General features: G+C 34.8%; 2 protein-coding genes across 2 annotated transcripts; both read right to left on the reverse strand.

The window, feature by feature from the left end:
- Positions 1-10,411: 10,411 nt before the first annotated feature.
- LOC142614491 (ABC transporter I family member 6, chloroplastic-like) lies at positions 10,412-15,820 on the reverse strand. The gene is made up of 7 exons (XM_075787010.1): positions 15,434-15,820; positions 15,311-15,361; positions 14,902-15,123; positions 13,365-13,487; positions 11,891-12,067; positions 11,116-11,222; positions 10,412-10,812 (listed from the first exon to the last, which is right to left on the reverse strand). The coding sequence occupies exons 1-6, from the start codon at positions 15,749-15,751 to the stop codon at positions 11,136-11,138; spliced, it is 978 nt and encodes a 325-aa protein (XP_075643125.1). The 5' UTR covers positions 15,752-15,820; the 3' UTR covers positions 10,412-10,812; positions 11,116-11,135.
- Positions 15,821-19,097: 3,277 nt separating this feature from the next.
- On the reverse strand, positions 19,098-21,643 carry LOC142615119 (UDP-glucose iridoid glucosyltransferase-like). Its single transcript, XM_075787811.1, has 2 exons — positions 21,059-21,643; positions 19,098-20,148 (listed from the first exon to the last, which is right to left on the reverse strand). Exons 1-2 carry the CDS (start codon positions 21,546-21,548, stop codon positions 19,271-19,273), a joined length of 1,368 nt encoding a protein of 455 aa, XP_075643926.1. The 5' UTR covers positions 21,549-21,643; the 3' UTR covers positions 19,098-19,270.
- Between the last annotated feature and the right edge of the window lie 516 nt (positions 21,644-22,159).

The raw sequence follows: 22,159 nt of genomic DNA on the forward strand, positions 1-22,159 counted from the left end.
TTATTTTCAAGATCCCAAACAAACACCAAAACCAAATTATTTTTCTTGGAAATATTTTCTGTTCCACCTAAACAAACAGAACCTAGAAGTGATTCCTAGGAACCTATAGGCATGATGCTGTGGTTATTTTATGCTTTTCAATTTTCTCTCCAGGAATTCCATCAAGTGCAACCAGTTCCATCCACGAGCCTTAATTCCCAACCAATTTCCTCAATTCCCCAATCTTTTACAATCCCTAGCCCTAATTCCTAAAACCCTAGGATCTTATTCTCATTCTCTCTCCTATCTCCTGCAAACTTTTCTGAGCAATTTTGCTGAATTTTACATCTCTCCTCATTTAGCTAAAAGACACAATTGGGTTTCCATTAGAATCTAGTAATACGCTAGGGACTCATATTATCACCATTTACAACAAAAGCAGAAGCAATTAGCATGTAAACACCATATTTTGTACTTGTTAATAAATTTTGCTGATAGTGTCTATAGACACCGCATTTTGTACCGTTAATAAATTTTGGTACCCAACCCCAATGATGAGCTTGACATATGTCAACTAAGGGTAATTAAAGAGTTCACAATAGTTTGGAAGTAATCACAACTCAAAAGTGCTCAATTCACTTTGAAATCAATATTGAAAAATGATATTTGCTCACTGTTTTGACAATAACTTTTGATCCACAAAAATTTTTTGAGTGAGGTTTATTTCATTGAAAAGTAGACATCCTGGGCTTCAATTTTAACACAAAATTTGCCTAATTTGGACTTATATTGAGTGTGTTATGACTATTTGAAGTTGAGCCAACTGGGTAATCCGATTTTTTGGGTTTTAAAACTTCATTTTAAGGGCCCAAAACATCATGCTTTGCTGTGGGCCGGCCCATAGACCCCTAGAACGTCCAAAAACAATTAAAAAGCTCCCAAAACTATAATTTTAATTTATAAATGCTCATCTTATGTCTCCAATCAGAACCCTAGCTAGAGAGTGATTTTTTGGTCTCCATCTTCTCTAAAATCTTTTTTTCTCTTTTCAAAACTAGAGGGCAGCTCCTTAGCACGTTCTCTAATCATCAGAAAAGCTCTCTTTAGTTAGTTCAAAGGCATAAAATTTGTTGTCAAAATTGTTTTCTAAAAGCCTTTTCAAAACCTTTTGTTCTTGAGTTGTGATTACTAACAAATATTGTGTTCTTTGATTATCTTTGTCTTCTTCATCTAACGTTTGTGATTTTAGGTACTGAGGGGCCGGTTAAATAACATCAAATCTGTGATTCTAATGCAAGGTGAGTCTCTTTTCCATGATTTACCACCTTGCTTAATATGATTCAAATGGTTTTCTTGATATAGTTTTTCCATTTGTCATATTTGATGTGTTTGATGTTTTAATTATGTTTGATATGTTCTAATATGATTTTATGTTGTTTATAATCTATTCTTGTTGTCCTTGGTTTGTTATTTTGGTTTCATGTAAAGTATAACATGTATGTTTATTTTATGCAATTTCGTTTAATTATTTGTTTGTTTCATGTTTATTTGTTTACGTTGATGTTTTGTGCTTTTGTTTTATGTTAGTTTAGTTTTTAGGGTTTCTAACATGCTTGTTTGATCTCACATATTATATTTTTGTTTGATCAAATCTCTAAAAATGTAATTTTTCGAATAAGCATGTGCACGCATACTAAAAAATGCGTATGCATCCTTTAGCATAGATTCAAAAAATTACATTTTTAGAGAATTAAGTAAACAATGATATAATATGTAAGATCAAACAAGCATGTTAGAAACCCTAAAAACTAAACTAACATAAAGCAAAAACACAAAGCATCAACATAAACAAATAAACATGAAACAAAATAAATAATTAAATTGAACTACATCAAATAAACATACATGTTATACTTTACATGTAACCAAAATAACAAACCAAGGACAACAAGAATAGATTATAAACAAACTAAAATCATATTAGAACATATCAAACATAATTAAAACATCAAACACACCAATTATAAAAAATGGAGAAACTATATCAAGAAAATCATGTGAATCATATTAAGCAAGGTGGTAAATCATGGAAGAGAGACTCGCCGAGTCACCTTGCTTTAGAATCACAAAATTGATGTTATTTAACTGGCCCATCAGTGCCTACAATCACAAAGGTTAGATGAATAAGAAAAGATAATCAAAGAACACAATATTTGTTAGTAATCACAACTTAAGAACAAAGGTTTTTAGAAAAAAATTTTGAAATTTTTTTTTCTGCCTTAGAACTAACTAAAGAGAGCTTTTTTGATGATTAAAAAACGTGCCAAGGGGCTGCCCTCCAGTTTTGAAAAGAGAAAACAAAAGTTTTAGAGAAGATGGAGGCCAAAAAATCACTCTCTAACTAGGATTCTGATTGGAGACATAAGATGAGTATTTATAGGTTAAAATTAGGATTTTTGGGGCTTTTAAATTGTCTTTGGACGTTTCAAGGGTCTATGGGCTGGCCCACATCAAAGTATGATGTTTTGGGCCCTTAAAATGAAGTTTTAAAACGAAGAAAATCGGACTGCTTAGTTGGCCCAACTTCAAATGGCCATAACTTACTCAGTATAAGTCCAAATTAGGAAAAATTTATGTTCAAATTGAAGCCCAGGATGTCTACTTTCCAATGAAATGAACCTCACTCAAAAAGTATTTATGGATTTAAAGTTATAGTTAAAACAGTGAGCAAATGTCATTTTTCAGTATTAATTTCAAAGCGATTTGAGCATTTTTGAGTTGTGATTACTTTCAAACTATTGTGATCTCTTTAAATATCACTGGTTGGCATATTTCAAGCTCATCATTGGGGCTGGGGATCAAAATTTATTAACGGGTACAAAATGCGGTGTCTACAATGCCCCTCTTTTAACTTTGCTTACACTGCAATTATAGTTAAAAGCTTGAAGAGACAACATTTTGTAAGTTAATAAAATTTGAGTCCACACACACACACTGCACACAAATGCACAAACATGAAAGCAAACATGCAAACATGGGGTGTGCTCAAAAAAGGTGATTGGTGCATTTCCAACAAGAAGTGTGAAAAACCGCATAAAAGAAAAAGTTGAGATATTTTCGAGTTTTAAGGACTCTACCTTCGTGACACACATATATGCAAGCAATTATGCAAACACGAAATGTACCATAAGAAAATCTAGGATGTTTTTGAGTTTTAAGGACTTTACCTAAATTTGGAGGGGCCACTCGAAGTGAGAAATTTACGTCCAAACACAAACATGTCACCCAAGAATGAGAACTTTACGCCAAGGGGACCACTTGAAGTGAGAAATTTACGTCTAAATACAAAAGGCCACTCAAGAATGAGAAATTTACACCAAGAGGACCACTCGACTAAGCAATTTACTTCCAAACATAAACAAGCCACTCAAGAATGAGCAATTTATGCAAAAGGGACCACTCGACTGAGCAATTTATGTCCAAATACAAACAGGCCACTCAAAAATGAGCATTTACGCCAAAGACACAAATAGTCATACATGACTCACATACAACCACACAAGGTTTGCAAAAACAAATACACAAGATTCATGCAACATGCAAGAATACAAAACATAATCACACATGACTCATATAAGAAAAAGAACGAACAAACAAACACACAAGACTCACATAAAACACCAAACAAACATGTGATCACAAAAGATAGCAAAAGGATGAACACAACAATGTAGGAGGCACACAAACATAACAAAGCATGCAAACACACAAGATGCTAAACAAGATGGGCCTAGGGCCCAAGATAAAAGGAGGATGGGCCTAAGGCCCACACAAAGCAAGGAGAGGCCTAAGGCCTAAATGGAGTATATGATGGACCTAAGGCCCTAGATGAAGCAATGACACAAACAAGAAAACATACACATGAAAACCACACGAGGCATAAAAAATGTAAACAAACACATAAGACAACAGACAACAGACAACAGAAGATCGTAGGAGTGCAAGGGTTGCAAGAAAACATGAAGATACTAAAGACAATGACAGACACGACAACTTCTAAAAAAGCAACAAACAAACAAAAAAAACCATAAAGCACGAAAGAGAACAAAGATGATGCAAATGACACAAAACACAAGGTCCAATAGACTATAAGACAAGAAGACATGAAACAAGAACATCCTAAAAGGCATGGTAAAAATGGGAATCAAACACTTGATTCATTATGGATAACTTTTAAGATGTTCACTCATTAGGACGCATCCTCCTTGTGGGGTCCACCTTGCCCCTAGCTTGACTGATTCGCTTTCTTTTCTTTTCTTCTTCTTCTTCTTCTTCTTCTTCTCTCTATCTCTCTCTCTCTCTCTCTCTCTCTCTCTCTTACCCTAACTTTTTCCTAGGCCGCTCTTACGAGTTTTCAACTTGGCGGACATTTTTTACTCTTTTTTTAAAAAACTTTTGTTAATTACCCTTTTTTTAGGCCTTAACTCTTAACTAGACCGTCCTTGCGAGTTTTCAGCCTAGCGGGCTTTTTCACTTTTACAAGAAACAAACAAATGGGAGGCAATGAACAAGTGCTACAACTTATCCTAAAAAAAAAAAATCTTGTTGATTCAAATTCTCAAGACATTACATTATTTACATGGTGTGAGATGGCTGCACCTCACAAGGTTGCCTACGTACCCAAAAGGGATCAAGCCTAATGTAATTCACATGAACAACCTCAATTGATCAGAGAAGACTTTTACTTGGCATATAATGAAGGCTTTGGTTCTTAGCTCACAAATAAATGGATAATAAAGGCTCAAACTTACTTTCTTGAGGGTTACAACTTGGTTAAGGATTATTTTTTTATCACTTTTGAACTTTCTTCACTTTCACTTTTCATTTTTTTTATTTATTATTTTGCATTTCACTTTACTTTACTTTTTACTTCCACCACTTTATTTCATGCATTGCCCCTAGTGTAAGGGGTAATCCTTGACATGGGTTACTTTGAAAGAAAACAACTTTGAAGGCCCAAAAGGGGCGAGCAAAGGGAAATGTGTTTAAGATAGCAGATTAATGACCTCTCTTCATCCCAATTTTCATTGTTCAATAATGGGCAATATGCAACATCACATATTGAGAATCAAATCAACTTGAAACTTTAAGAAGTTATCATAAAACTCAAACCATTGCAAACCACTTTATTGATGAATTAAAAGAGAGTACATGAATTGAAAGACTTACTGAATTGAAATAAAAAGGACACTTTTGAATTGAAAAACAAATTGAAACGAAAGACTTTTGTGGATGCAATAACAAAGACTAAACTTCTTGATCAATCAACCCCAAGTAGGAGGAGGCACAACATTGTAGTTGGGAAGATGATTAGTCTTGGTGTTTAGGAGGTTGATGGGTGGCTTAGGGATCTTGCCAGATTGAATGAGGTCTTCAATGTCATGGCGGAGATGAGTGCACTTATCAGTAGAATGACTATGGTTCTGATGGTACTTGCAATACTCTCTTGCATTGTAGTTTGGAGCATAGGTGTTTGGAATATACCTTCCGAGATCCAATGGCTTGATAAATCCTTTGGTTGACAAAGTTTCAAGTGTTTGGGATAAAGTCATTCCCAATGGAGTAAACTCTCTTCGAACATTAACAGCATTAACTTCATTTGTCTTACCATTGTTGCTACCACTATTACTTGAATTTTCTACCTCGAATTTCTTTTGAGGTTTTGCATCACTTTTCTTAATGAGTCCATTATTAATAGCACCCTCAACTTGCATACAAGCATCATACAAATCCACAAAAGTCTTCAAAGGAATTGGTGCAAGTTGGTGCCCATAAGTAGGTAGACTGTTCTTCATGACCATTCAGTTGGTCTTTCTCACTAGGACGATTAAGCATCTTAGAAGCTTTTCCTCTCCACCTCAGGAAAAAATTAGAAAATGACTCATTGCTCAATTGCTTTGTAGTCTCCAAGTCTCTAAGGCTCACGTCCAATGGAAAATTGTAGGAATATTGTTGCACAAAAGCTTCAGTCATCTTGTTCCAATTATTCATCTTAGCATTTTCCAATGAGAGATACCATTGTAGGGCTACACCATTAAGAGTTCGAGGAAAACACAAAATGATTTGCTCTTTGGTAGGACCCAAAGGCTTCATGGCAAGAGCATATTGCTTTAAATGATTCTTGGGATTTCCAGTTCCATCAAAGGAGTTCATCTTTGGCAACTTGAACTTTGGGGGGAGTTGGACATCAGAAAATGGACATAATCCCTCAATATCAAGCATGTAGTCTTCCATACCTTGGGACCTCTTAAGAATATCTTTCATCTTCTCAATTTCTTGACTCATTTCTTTGGTTTCCTTTGACTTTTCTTTCTTCCTAGGTTCCTTGTTGATCTTAACCTCTTTTTTCTCAAAATCATCATCAAAGATAGAGTCTTCATCTTAATGTTCTTGCACTACCTTCTTCTTCTTTCCTTGACCATCCTTAAGATGGTGAAGCCTCTCAATGATAGGAGTAGTCATCCTTGCCATCATTTCTTCCATCTTCCTCAAAATATCTTGGTCACTTGATGCCATATGGTCGACAGAAGTAAGATCGGCTCTTATGAGGTGATTATCAGAAGTTCGAGACCAAGATGGTTGTGCAAGATTCTTTTTAGAAGCAATGATGGGTCACCTACAAGAGACTTATCCTTATGAGAAATGTTTCATGAAGATCACCAACAAAAATTTTACATTCAATTCCCAATTAATCGTGCCTCTAGAGTGAGATCACAAAGTTTAGACAAGACCTAAAGAAAGACAAGACCCAATAGAAAGAAACATGAAGACACCAAAAGATGAAAATCCTTGACAAGACATGAGCCTAATGCCCTTAGACAAACAAGAGTGGGCCATGGGCCCAAGGCAAAAGAAAAGATGAGGTAACAACCCTAGACGACATGACATGGGCCTAAGGCCTTAAATTATAAACAAGGAAAGCTCAAAGTCTAGACAAAAGGTCCCAAGACAAGACAAAGATGGGTCTAAGGACCAAGACAAGACAAAAGTGGGCTTAATGCCCCTAGACTAAACAAGGATGGGCTTAATGCCCCTAGACAAAACAAAGATGGGCCTAAGCCCAAGACAAGACAAAAGAATAGGCCTAAGGCCCAAGACAACATAAGGATGGGCTTAATGCTCATAGTCAAAACAAAGATGGGTCTAAGCCCAAGATAAACAAGGATGTGCCCTAGGGCCCAAGACAAGACAAAGACAAGACATGATAAATGATAGGTCTAAGGCCCCAGACAACACGAGGATGGGCTTTTTGCCCCTAAACAAGACAAAGGTGGCCCTAAGGCCCTAGACAAAACAAGAATGAGCCTAAGGCCCAAGACAAGACAAGATAAAACAAGGAGGGGCCTGAGCCCAAGACACAACAAAAGAAAGACTCAAAACAGTAAACAAAAATGGGCTATTAGAATGGGCCAGCCTTTGAACAAAGATTTTATTACTAAAGAAAAGCTCAAAAGATTTTTTTTTTTTTGGAAAATTTTATTTTGAAAGAAACTCTTTTTTGAAAACTGAATTTGTTATTTATTTATTTAAAGATAACTCACTTTTTTTTTTTTGAAAAAACTTTTTAGGAATTTGTATAAAAAATCTCACTAAAAACTCACATTTTATTTTTTGAAAATTTTTATTTTGAAAGCAACTCTTTCTTGGAAAAAATAAATTCACAAAGAAACTCACTCTTTTTATATTATTTTTTTTTGGAATTTATATAAAAAAACCTAATAGAAAACTCACTTTTTTTTTTTGAATTTTTTTGGGCGAAAAATTCACATTTTTTTTGAAAAATTTTATTTAAAAAAGAAGTTGAAAACTTGATTTTTTTTTTTTGAAAACATAAAAGACAAACGATTGACCCATTTTATTAGCCCAACAAACAATTCAACAAAGCACACACACGCACACACAATTGGATAACCCTACATGGTTGGGTTTTAAGCTCATCTACGTGTGGGTAAGCTCCTTAAAATTAAAGAGACAGATCAGTAGGTCACTCACAATTAGGTGGACCATGATTCCAATCGAGGGCCTAAGTGGACCTTTGTGGATTGGTGGCAAATTGTTAACGTATTCAAAGCCTATCATAGGCAATGACACAGATTGTGAGTTGGTGGAATGAACTTCAAAAACTTTGGACCGAATGGAGCGTACTCATCTTCCCACTCATCACCAACTGAGGTAAAGGGATAAAAGAACCATGTGAAGTGTGTGCAAACAAAATAAAACAGGATTGGGCTCAATTAATAAAATTTTTATTTAATTATGGCCTAACAACATGTCGAAGTTAAACTTCATCTCTATTCCTAGTGAAGTTGCCACTGTGGACTATTGGAGTCGCCACCTAGAGTAGGTCTAGGAACCATATTAGGCCATTTGGGCCAATCACTTACACACATAAATCCCAATTCCACCATATAGGAAAAAAAGAAAAGAAAAAGAATCATAGAAACCATTCAATCCCCATTTATGTCTTAGGTCACTGAAATACTGTAGAAGATTTCTTTCTAATTGTTTGTAATCCATGAATTGTTGTTAAACAATTATATCATGATTTATTAGAGCAATTGCAGCATCAAATTTTTGTGATGCCTCGATTTCTAGTGGTTTGCTGTTAATTAAAACACCAGGAAAAATGGTTCGACTGTCCAAGTAGTAGTCCGATTATGTACATGGAACCAGTCCAGCCACTTATCAAAGGCACATCAGTTTTCGAGTTGTCGCACAGTTCACTTAAATGGGTTCATAAAATTACAAGTAAATATTATTTGCTTGATGCAAATGATGTGAGATCATTTTAAGTCAAATTGAGATGAGCTACAATATTAAATTTAGCAAGCTCCATAGATAAACAGACTTTAACATGGTAAATGGTCCAAAGGCAAAGATTTATTCCCATGTACTTTGGTTGATATCAATTAGACGTGACAAAACGGGCGGGTTGGGTCAGGTTTGGGTTGGGTCAATTGGGTTTGAGGGTCAATTGGGTTGTGGGTCAAAATGGGTCATTTTTAAATGGGTCAATTGGGTTGTGGGTCAATCAGTTCGTAGGTTGAGTCAGGTCGCGAGTCGGGTCGAGTTGATCAGTATTTTTCAAAGTTTTTTTTTTTATTTTAAAAATTAGATGCAATTTGTTAATTGTTTATGAGTTCCTTAACTGTGATTAAATTCTCACTAATGATACCGTTACCACTTACCAATTACCACTAAATACTTGATACCTAAATTTGGTGCAACTCTTGTTCCAACTTTCTAGAAGCTAATCATGGTATAATCTTCAATCTATTTATAGTAGGAAGAGAAAATGAAGGTGACAAGTAAAGAATGACAAATTATAATGGAGTACAATACATATTAAGTAAAGAAGAATTAGTAAATATTTTACAAAAATTACACCTCAATCTCAATCTATTTAACGTTAGTAGACGTGGCAAAACGGGCGGATCAAGTTGGGTTAATTGTGTTGCGGGTCAAAACAGGTCATAGGACAAAATAGGTCATTTTTAAACGGGTCAATTGGGTTACGGGTCAATCGGGTTAGGTTAGAAAATTCTGACCCGTTTTGCCATGTCTAATATCAATGCCCTGAGTTCGATCGAATCTACGGGAACACAAAATTAGTTCTTAGGCCATCCGTTAATACTATTGGAACCTGATAAAACTAAGATTAAGTTATGACTAAACCCACCTAAAAAGATGTTTGTACTTTCCCCCATCCCTTATTTCCTAGTCTAGGCCCCTCAGGTATTGATTTCTTGCCAAGTAGTGTTATGGTCATGCCCTCCATCTACCTCTCTAGTCTCCTCTTCTCCAAATCGCCACTGGTACCACCTTCCCCCAATTGTCCGATTCTCCCACCATCATCTATCGACCTTTTGTGTTTCTTTTTTTTTTTGGGGTTAATTGTAACTTCGGATTTTTCTGAGCAAACAAAAATTTAGAAAATTATTTTCAAGATCCCAACAAAACAACAAAACCACATAATTTTTCTTTAAAGTATTTTTATTCCACTGAACAAACTGAACCTAGAAGTGATTCCTAGGAACCTACTGGCATGATGCTAGTAGTTATCTTATGCTTTTCATTTTGCTCTCTAGGAATTCCATCAAGTGCAACCACTTCTGTGAGCATTAGTTCCCAACCAATTTCATCAATTCCCCAATGTTTTACAATCCCTAGCACTAATTCCAAAAACCCTAGAATCTTCTTCGACATATGACTGCTACATCAAGACTAAGAAGTGCTAGCATACAAATGCATTGGAATGCTAGGTTTCATTGGAGTGTTCCATTGTAGGAAACAATGATTAAACTCATATGCTGGAATATGTTCCTCTACAACGCTAGGGAGAGGACATGGAAGACACCAGAAAATCAAATACTTGAGAGGATTATTGTCCTTGGTATTTATAGAATGATTACAGAATCAACTGTATGTAGTACATGCAAAAAAAATATACTGGTTTTCACAAATATCTACTAAAATTAAACACGTGAGACTGAAAGAATCAGACAAAAGGCCATTCTTTTCTCTGATCTCAAACATACAAGCAGGAGCTCCAATCCTCACATACCGTTGCAATAAGCTTCCAAGAGCCTTTCAAATTGGAAATCTACCAAGTAGGAACCACTAAATTTGAGGTATAATAAGTGTAAAGGAAGCATGGTGAGGCACATAATTTGACAAGAGCCAACCCCAAGAGTGAAACATTGATTGCCTGCTACTAAAACTTGGACCTCAGTGGTTACAAATCAATCACCACTTCTTTTCGATGCATGGATCCTGTTAAGGCCAATTTAAAATTAATTCCATTAATTTTTGGGTCATAAGGCTCAAGATGTCGATTCTAAAACCACAATTATGATAACATTTAGAAAGAAAAGTATATACTAAGAAAGCAATTCAGTATGCAACAACCATAACAAATGAGGCAATGTTTAGGAGCCTTAAAATACATCTGGAGTGCAAAGGTACCAAAGAGAACTGAAATTGCAGAGTTCTTGACTAAATGGAGCTAATAAAAGTATGATGAATTTACTCATACAGAGAGAGAGAGAGAGAGAGAGAGAGAGAGAGAGAGAGTACCGAAATCAATTTCCATGCAGTTACACTGCAGAAATTGCTTGATACCCTTCATCCTCCAGAAGTTTTGCTATCGAACTGTCTCCTGTCCTCAAGATTTTCCCGTCCTCCTAAAAACCACGGATTGAAATAATTATATTGTGATTAATTGGGGATTTAGAAACAATTTCATAAGCTGTATACTATTTACAACCTTTTCAATTGCACAAGGGGTGCCTTGGCACAGGATCCAAAATCTGATTTGTGACCATATCAATATATCCACTTTAGTGCATAATTTGGTGCATGAAAGTGGTGAATCAATTTATAGATCAACAAAATCATAATAAAATTGAAAAGAAAGCACTAGTTTTTCAATTCTAATGGAAATCATTTCTTTCCATGGCACTTGAAGACAGTCCATATAGAATTCAGCCATTGGTTTTATTGAGCCATCATCAAGGCTATAGCAAAAATCAAAGCTAGAGTAGCAGCTTTGAATGGTTGAGGCGTTGAGCCAACTTAGAGGCCAACCAAACCTCAACTTGAGGGATTCTGCCACTTATCCCAACCTTGCACAATTATCTAGACCATAGTTAGGCTCATTTTTAACAAAATTGTGCTAAATTTTCTTAGATACATGCAAGTCAAAGCTTCATATTGAATGCCATGTAAGGTTTTATAACTCTTCTTCTTTTTCTACATAATAGTCCCATGCCCTACCCAATCCCCCACATCATGGCAAACCCTAAACCCAAAACAAAATTAAGTAATTCTTGAAGATCCTCGAATGACTTACCATGACATGTATATATGTAGGCTTTATGATATTCAATAGTCTTGCATAATGAGTAATCATCAACACAGAATTCTTTGGAGTCAAAAGCCCATTCACTGCAGCTGCTACGTCTCGAAGTGCATCAACATCCAGTCCAGAATCAATTTCGTCCAAGATAGCCAAGTCTGCACCCAGAACCTGCATATAAAACAGCATATTAATATGAGAGAGATTGAGTAATTTATATAACTCAAGATATGCAAAAAATCACAGCTTTAAAAAAAAAAAAAAATTAACACAGATTTTATACTCCTGTGTACACCACGTGCACCTAAGTTCCTTCTCATAATTGCATCCACATCATTTTAGCCTTCCTGAGAATCCTGACCCTAATGTAGGGTCTTAATTTCAAACTACTTCAACTGTTATAAAAGGTAAAGTTGACTTCATTTAAGCCATAACATACCATCTCCAAATTAATATAATGGCACCAATACTTATTGTCAAAATTTTAAAAAGAGAACAAAAAAAATCTAGTTTCCATCTTATAAGGTCAACTTTGCCTAACAAGATCACAAAAGAACAAATTTACAAGAAGAAATCCATAAGGCCCTGTTTGATTGGGGTGATTTTAAGAGGATGGAAAAGGGGGAGGGAAAAATCGGTGACAAAATGGGGAGAGGGTTGTTTGATAGGGTTGGGTTTAACTTATACCTGGTGTAACTCTAAGCAATGTTATACCACCCAATAACTTGTTATAGAATTCATATTTTGAAAATCCCACCGTTAAATTATATGTTCTATATATTTTTAACAATCATGCCAATTTTCATGTCAATTGGATATTATTTATTATTTGATCCATAAACTCATCTTTTATGCATAATTTTAAACTACAAAAATTTGAATTTAAAAAATTGATTGATGACATGACTATTAATCTTTGGTCACCTTGAAATTTTGCAAGCATGGAGAATATATGAAGATAATGTAATCAAATGGTGGATTTGTCAAAAGTCGCATCCAATTAAAAAATATTGAATGATGTAATATTGCTTAAAGTTACATTAGGTGTAACTTGAACTCAGCATATATATATATATATATATATATGATTAATGATTACGAAAAAATTATTTCTTATATTATGTAATAGAGAGGCATAGGAGTAACTTCACATAAACTATATTTTCTATCCTCTCATTTTTATTCTCAACTAAACAAAGGAGTTTTCCACCCCTTTATCCATCCTCCAACCAAACACAATAAGGGAAAATTAAAATTTTTTTTATCCCCCAACCAAAAGCCTAAGAGAACTGGCCAAGTATGATTATCCTCCAAAAATAGGTCCCACATGGACATAGAGGCAACAGATCTTTTCTCTAACTTCCCATTGTGTCTTATATCAAAGACACAATGGGACGTTAATTCAAAAAGTTAGTAGTCTGGAGAAATATGACACAAGATGGAAGATAAAATAGAAAATTATTCTTACTGCAAGTTGTAAAATTTCATTCCGCTTCCTTTCGCCACCACTGAATCCTTCATTTACATTTCTATTAAGAAAGTCTGCCTTCATATTCACAAGTTCAAGTTTGGGAAAAATGTAAGCATAGAACTGCAAGGACAAGAACAATGTCAGTGATTCAGTAAGACAGCAATGATCACCCAATTACTTTGAATTTTATCGCATGAATCAGAAACAGAAGATCTATATAGTCGAATCAATGTAAAAATGTACATAGATGTAAAGGTAAACTTATTAGTTTATCTAGAAAATCCAAATTCTCATATATAAACGTCTAAGCTCTGTATTTGATCAGCCATACAATCATAATTGGCTTTTCCAAATTGATAATCAGATTACACATCACAGGGAGACAAAAGGACACCCAATTAATTTTCTATATCATCTAAGAAGTTTAACCAAGGAGATTCTGATGCAGGAGCATCTGCATTAGTGCTTTGCATTAGCAATTGTAGTTGGCACTGCGGTAGCATGTGATAAGTCCACTAGTAGTGCAGCAGCTGGAGGTTGGTTCGTGCAGTGGTTCGGCTAGGGTTCCCTGGCTGGTGTAGTGCTAATTTGCAGCTAAATAGATAAGTTTTAGTGGTTACAAATACCACTTGGTGTAACAAAGGTAGTTAGGCAGCTGGTTAGTTAGAATCCAGCCAATCAGATTGCTTGTAACTGTCTGTTAATTGCAGCAGCCAATCATATAGTCTTGTAACTAATTAGTATTAATAGTCTGCTACAGAATTGTAAAGACAGGTCTGATTGCATGCGTTTAGCCTTAGCCTTGTGCTATTTTAGGGACTGCTTTCTCTGTGCAGAGTTGTTGTCCACCAATAAGTTTCTCTAATCAACTCTCACTAGTCTACACAGCAAGCACTAATAGCCTGCATCAGATTCCCAAAAGAATTTCAAAAATAACAAACTATAATGCCATTGTTATAGCTTTTGTCTTAAGTATCATATATCCAAAGGAATTCATACTCATCTCCTTCCAGTTAAAATACTAGAAAATTTAATTCAACTAAACCTTAAATAAACTGGGGTTTAAGATATATCTTGTCAACTAATTGGGGCGGCTCACACACAATACAAGCAATATATACTGATTTACAGGATTAAGTACTACCATCTGATTCTCAAGTCTCTGTAATAGCTTATTTAGAGCTTAAAAGTACTTCAGTATTGTGAGGCAAGGAGTTTAAACAACTTAGTTTTGTTGTTGTTGTTGTTGTTGTTGTTGTTGTTATTATTATTATTATTATTATTAGAACCTATGGTGTCAGTTTTATAGGCGATAATTAATTTGGTTCTTGGTGTAGGCGGAATTCGAACGCAGTTTTCTTATTTGATGATGAGGGACTTTATCAGTTGATCTAATTAGCACCCACAATGATAGAAACATATTTGTAAGTAAAACAACATGTAATGCAAATGGAATAATTGAATTTTGGTATAACAGTTATAGCAATAAAACGAAGACAGAGACAGAGACAAAGGCAGTTGTTGATAAGTAAACCTCAATGGGTCCAAGCTCAGGCAGACCAAGTTTTCTTCTCCGAGCATTATAAGCCATATTGAGAAAGTCAATATTGTTGACACCAGGAATGGCAACTGGGGATTGGAAGCTCATAAAGAGTCCTGCAAGCGACCTCTCCTCCGGTTCCATCTCCACCAAGTTCTCCCCTTTGAACACTACACTCCCTCCTGTCACTTCGTAATCCGGATGCCCAACAAGAACCTGCATACATACATTGTACAACATCTCTTTGTTTTAAATTGACGTGACAATGAATGTAACCGACCCGACTTTCAACCCATAATAAATCTCTAAATAATACAAGACTGACGTAATTGATTGATGCCACTTTAAATCGAAATTACATTTCTCGCGATAAGTGACACATCAGTTTATAAATTAAACTAACCTTGGCCAATGTGCTCTTCCCAGAACCGTTCTTTCCCATAATTGCGTGAACCTATTCATAAAAATAAATAAATGAATGAAAATATTAAAAAGAAGAAGAAGAAGAAGAAGATTGGGTACAGACCTCTCCTTCATAGATTGTGAGGTTAACGCCTTTGAGAATTTGTTGTTTGGATTCAGCAATGACGGCAGTGAGGCCTTTGACTTCGAGGAGGAGCTTCTTCTCGTCTAGGATATGGGATGATTCGGGAGAATCGACGGCGGAGAGGGAGGCGGTGGCGGAGGCTGTCGAGGAAGAAAGCGACAGGCGGGGACGGAGGGCAGGGAGTGTAAATTTGAGGGAATTTGGGGGCGAAAATTTGAGAAGTGAGTGCGAAGGAGGAAAAGAGGAAAAGAGTGACGGAGGAGGAGTATGATAGGAGCAGCGGAGGGGTAGAGCCATTGAAAAACAAGAGACGACGACGACGCTACTATGTAAGTATGTGTCTACTTGAGCCTATTTGACTTTTAATAATTAGTTAATTCTTTCCGCAAGTAAATCTACATGAACTCTTGGTTCAATAGTTGCTCTATAAATATAGATATTTATAAGTTGTGAGAGGTAAAAGTCTAGGTTTAAGTAAAAAGTTTTATATATATAGAGTCCGTTTGGATAGAACTTATTGTTGAAAAATGAAAACTGAAAACTGAAAATACTGTATAAAAATAATTTTTTAATGTGTAAAAATTACTATTCATCCCAAAAAGTACTGTTCATTGGCCTAAAATCACTGGCCAATGAACAGTGACATATGCGCGTGGAAAAAAAAAAAAAAACGGGCTGGACGTGGACGTGCTGTGCTATCCAAACGCATTCATAGTGTGCATTTGGATAGGAATTAAAAGTTAGATTATTTCACTATTTAGCTTATTTTTGCTACTATTTATGAATTTTATTGTACTTTTTGGTACTACTTATGAGTCTCACTGTACTATTTCAACTAACCTTTACCTACCGTATTTTCAGTAATAATTTTTCAGTTTCAGCAAAATAAACGGTATCTAAACACACTCATATACTCTTAAATTATATTAAGTTATGGGTTGAGACTTAATGAATTCGTGTCATATTCGGGTTAACACGACTGATCTATTTAATAAACGGATTAGGTTAGTGTCCATCATATGAAATTTGTTTGACTTGTTTGACTAGTTTAATTAAATAACATTTTACTACCATACCCTTCAAACCCTAGGTATATAAACTTATTAGTTGTTGTGGTTAATTTTATTTAACAAATTATGATTGATTATTTGTGATATTGAGACATGCTTTAATTTGGAATGATTATTAGTGATGTAATTGCTCGTTAGTTCTAAATTTTATGTTAAAAATATTTATTTGTTTGGTTTTTCATAATTCATATCAATTTGGTTAATACTAAAATTAGTTTTTTTTTTTTTTTTTTCCATTTTGATAAAATTTGATAAATAGGTAGACACGACTAACTCGTTTGATATGTGTGTGTGTTTCTCAAAATAATAAAAATAAAAACACCAACCAATTTAATAAATGAGTTGTGTTAGGGTTAAAGAATCTTGACCCCGTTTAATAAACATGTCGGATTAGGGTTGACCCATGTAATCGAATATTTATAAGTTGACGCAACACGAACTCAACACGAGAACACGAAATGCCACCCCTATATATGTGTGTGTGTATATATATATATAACTACAATATGTCATAATTTGGAATTTTATTTTTCTATGAGACTTGTTTTGTCTTTTGAACATTATCTAATTTATCTTGTCATGTATAATTGTTTTTTTTTTAATTTTTTTTTTATATTTAAATGTGTCTCACTCTAATAACTTTTAGTTTTTTTTTTCTAAGAAAAAAAAATTCTTTTCTCCATTTCACTTTTCAATGTTAATGAAAAATATATAATAATTTCATTAATTCATAATATAACATACATAGAGTGAGATAATCTATAGTGATTCGGTTTATCATCAAAACAAGATATTAATTGATTTCTTCTCAAAAAAATATCATTTAATTAGTTATTTTTTGTGTAGGTTAGGTTTGAAATTGACTTTAACAAATTAGCTAACTATAATCTACCATCCAAATTTTACAATCTAAGCAATGTCTAAATTGTTTTACTAACTTCCGTTTCAAAAAAAAAAAAAAACTTATTGTTTTACTAACTTCTAACATGTTATGATAAAAAAAAAAATTGTTTTAGTAGCAAATGTGCCACATAATTGGCCTCTAGTTTACGTGTAAAAACAATACATATCTAAAAGAAACAACTTTCAACCTCAGAAAATCAAGTAAATCTTATGCTTAGAAGGCCTATTTTGTAAGGCTTTTATCACCATCAAATTAACAATCTCCTTTTCTTCTATGATAAAAAAAGAAAATAACAATCTCCTTAAGAACAAATACTCAGTCAATTCCAGACCTCTAATAGCCACCGAAGGTTTAAGGGCAAAACTTGAGTTTGGTGCCTTCAATACATTGAACCGGTTGCGATAATGAGGCTAAAAGTGAACATTTGTTACTATCATGACGGAAGGCAAGTCCAAGCTTTAGAACTCATTGCATCTGGACCTGTCTCCTCCAAAAAATGCATGGTTGCAATGACAACACTTGCCCCAACCTGAATTATCGCTCCCACACCCAACCTTAAGAATATTAAACATCTTCCCTCAACATTTACTTTAAAACATCCCTCCAAGGGTGGAGATCATCAAACCTATGATCTAGTCCTAGGGAATAAGTTAGTATCAATTGTTATAGCTAGATGATCCAACACAAAGGCAACTAAGTGCGTTACTTGAGCCCTAATAAAGCCATCTTCCCGTATCTGATTCGGAACAAAACGGCCTGGCCTTTGATGCTCCAAACCATTAGAACGACAATTCCCTCTCCATGTCTACTTCAAACTAATAGATCAACATCGGCACTCAACATTATAGACAAACCTCCACCTTGACAGTGATGTAATCCAATGACAAGTTCGCAAATGTGCAAGTTGTAGCAAAGTGTGTGAAAAAGTATGTCTTTAGAAGAGTTGAGATTTAAGATTGTGTGAAGTCTCCTAAATTAGGCAAACAAGTTTCTACAAACCTTTTAAGTAGGTTCAATGATTCAGTTATGTGCATGGAAAGATTAGGTTATTGATGTCATTTTTATTATTCTAATAACCTATTACATAATGATGATATGATCATCTATTTATGAATATTATTTAGATAGCATCATGCTAGTATCATATCAATGTCTTCAGAAATTGGGTTTCAGTCATCAGTGGATAAATTTGATAATGCAATGTGTCAAAATGGTCTCTTATAGTATATTAATCAATGGTGCTCCAATGGAAAGATTCGATCCCACAAGGAATCAGACAAGGTGATCCTTTATCTTTATGTTTCTTTATCCTCTGCACAAATATTTTATTGTTCCCACAGAGCATCAAATGCTAGTGTTGGAAGTAATAATTTGTCTTTACAAGCTTTTAATTTGAACCAAATAATAAATTAGTTCTTCAATCATCAAGTAAATTTTTTACTAGATTAGTCAACCCAACTATGCAAACCAAACATCATATTTATGGGTTGGAAAGTTAATTTTGTTGTCATTCTTGCAAAACGGCAACAAACGCTAGTTAAGAGGCCAATAGTACTTGAAAGTCAGGGACTCGTGGTTTATAGATTCAACCATGGCTCCATGAATGCAACCAAACTAACACAAAAATTACAGCATCTTAGTACCACTACCAATATGATCCATGAAGTATCGTTAAGCATTTTCAGATCATGAAGTTATCAATATATCAATTGCTACCAAGCTCTACAATCATAGTTTCAAATTCAAGCTTAAGAGGCTGCATTATGCAAATAATTAAAAAAGAAAATATGAGAGTGTAAATAATACATATCAATTTGAGTTGCAATTTGGCCTCATCCTCCATCATCCGAATGACAATATATGCTGTGCCAATTCATTCAAGGCATTGTATGTTGAACCATTCTCACTCAGGCAAAGCTCAGCTTTGTGCTTTAAATCCTTTGCTCTCTGTCTTATCTCCACCCCTTCAGTTTCCACCATTAGTTTTCTAATAGCTCTTTCTATTTTCCCTCTCTCCAAAACACCCTCCAATTCCAAGCCTACCTTCCACACACTACACACATACTTTGCACTCAAACTTTGGTCCCCAAAATAGGGTCGACATAGCATTGGAACTCCTTCACAAACACTTTCCAGTGTTGAGTTCCAACCACAATGGCTCCAATACCCTCCCACTGCACCATGTGCCAAAACTTCCTTTTGAGGTGCCCATTTCACAATGCAACCTCTTCCTTCTACTCTTTCTTTGAAACTTTCTGGCAATAGCTCAATCCATTCGGACCCGCGAACTGAACCAGGTCTAACCACCCACAAGAAAGGTTGCTCACTGTTGGCTAAGCCCCAAGCTATCTCTACCAGCTCTTTGTCATCCACGCTTACCATGCTGCCAAAGCTTATATAAATGACAGACTTGGGGGCTTGTTTGTCAAGCCAGGAAATGCAACTAGTATCTTCCTTCAGCAGTGAACTAGAGGCAGATGGAGCTAGTTTATGGAAAGGGCCTAAGGAAAAAACTGGAGATGGGAAATGTTCTTGAACCTTTGTCAGTGTTTGTTGTTCAAGGAAGTGCACTGTGTTCACTATTATTGACGAGGCTTTTTTTGTTGCATCTGTCATAGGGGCTCTCAGCTCCAATATGGGAGTTGGGATTTCTGTGGATCCTAGTAGGCCCTTAAGATCAAGGGACTGAAGCTCAGGCACTGGGGCTTGAGCCAGACTTTCTGTAACATAAAAAGAAAAAAATATTAATTTATGTTGTGATATAATAATAAAGAACAATTATCATAAAAATTAAAAAGGATATCGTAAATTTAAATTATATTATATCTATTACCAAAACAGAGCATTTTTTTTATTTATAATTTATAATTTTCAATTTAAAATTATTATTTTTATCTAGACACTTGAAAATAGGGATTAAAAGCCCATACGGAAACTGTTAGTTGACAATTCTACCTTTCATACAAATGTGATCTATTGCCTTGGATTATCTGTGAACTTAAATAGTGAATTCCACATAATCATACTAGTTAGTTAACAGTTACTGAACCATTTATCAAATATTTATGTCAAGATAGAGGAATAATTACTAATTCCCAGTAAAAATTCCTTGTCAAAACTTTGGATCCCAAAGTGACTACCCCTATTTAAGATAAAATTTCTCACTCAAGTATTTCGATTTTCTTTTCCAATATTGTTCTGCTTCAAGTATGCAATTATTTAGAAATCTTAGCTAGCTATGACCATATGAGAAGAAAAAAAAATTACAATAGCTTCAGAAAACCTATCTTTCTCATGTAAATTACCAAATTAAACCATCAAGTTAATCAAGTCTAATATGTTGAATAAACTCATCAACGATTTGGTATAACCATGGACACAATGCTTTCAATCTTTGTTAGCCTTTTTCAACAGTACTGTATACTATATTATCACAGTTCTTCCCTTAGCAGATTTAAGCATGCTGTGTGTCATTGAAGAACTCAATTCAAATGCATTGTTGTATTGACTATTAAAATACAATTTATATATTCTGAAGACAATTAAATTCAATACAGCTATGTGTTTAAATTTAATTGAAGAACTTAATTAATGTACTTCCAAAATTAAAGCTTTCAAATTCACACGTACCTGGAAAGGAAATATAGCCTCTCTCACGATGAGCATCAGCAAAGACTGCAAACAAAAGCAAGGTGGCGGCTGCACTTGTACGCACATTAATCCCAGGAAGTTTCAAATTGTTAGCCACAGCTTGAGCAAAGTGCATGAACCCATCATAAACAACACCGGCAACCCGATCATGTGGATCCTCTACTTTCATCATCTCCTCCATGTATTGCTGAAATGGAGCTTCGCAATTACTATTAAGAGTCGATATTGCGGCCATGAAATTGGAAGGTGAGAAATTGGTTTTAGACAAGCCATCTGGTATTGATACAAAGTGAAATTCAGGATGATTTTCATGGTTGGGAGAGTTAAATTGAGGGTGTGCTATGGTGATTGAAAAGCCCTTGGAGTATAGGATTGTGGCAAGTTGAAGCATGGGATTTATGTGGCCTTGGAATGGATATACTACAAGCACCAACCGGTGGCCAATTCTTTTAGCTTCTTGCTTCTCCATTGATGATCCCTTTGCAGCTTGTGGGAAATTAAGGCAATCTTTTTGTTTTGTTTGCAAGTTGCAATAGACTAGAAAATGGCCACGACTTGAAACCAGTTACGTCATTTGGATATTAATTTATACAAATGAATTTGGGTTGAATTGTCATGGTACCTAAATCTTACGTACGAAGAAGTTTTCAACAGTTGAGTTTTGACTTTTATTCGTTTATGTATTTCCTACGTATGCACTCACGTCAACTCAACACTTCAGATATTTTAATTTTTCTGCCTAAAGCTTGGAGAGAATGGATTGAAGAAAGGGTTTTGACTGTTTCACATATATGATATAACAGTTTTCACATTCTTTCATGTGAATTCTTAATGTGAAGGTGTGGACATTCTATGAACTCATATGGAAGTGTAAAACAATAAATAGTCTAAAAAAAAATAGGGATTATTTCATTATTGATATAAAGTTGGTGTGATTTTGCACCTAAAATACTAATTATTGTAGAACACTTCAGAGTTATCTAATAATTTTTGCACTTGGCATCTTATCTATGATTCACAAAGTAGCATAAATTTTATTTTTTGGAGGTTACCAATGATTTCATTTCTTTATTAAACTAA

Source organism: Castanea sativa, chromosome 11 (assembly GCF_040712315.1).
Source record: "Castanea sativa cultivar Marrone di Chiusa Pesio chromosome 11, ASM4071231v1".
Taxonomy (NCBI): Eukaryota; Viridiplantae; Streptophyta; class Magnoliopsida; order Fagales; family Fagaceae; genus Castanea; species Castanea sativa.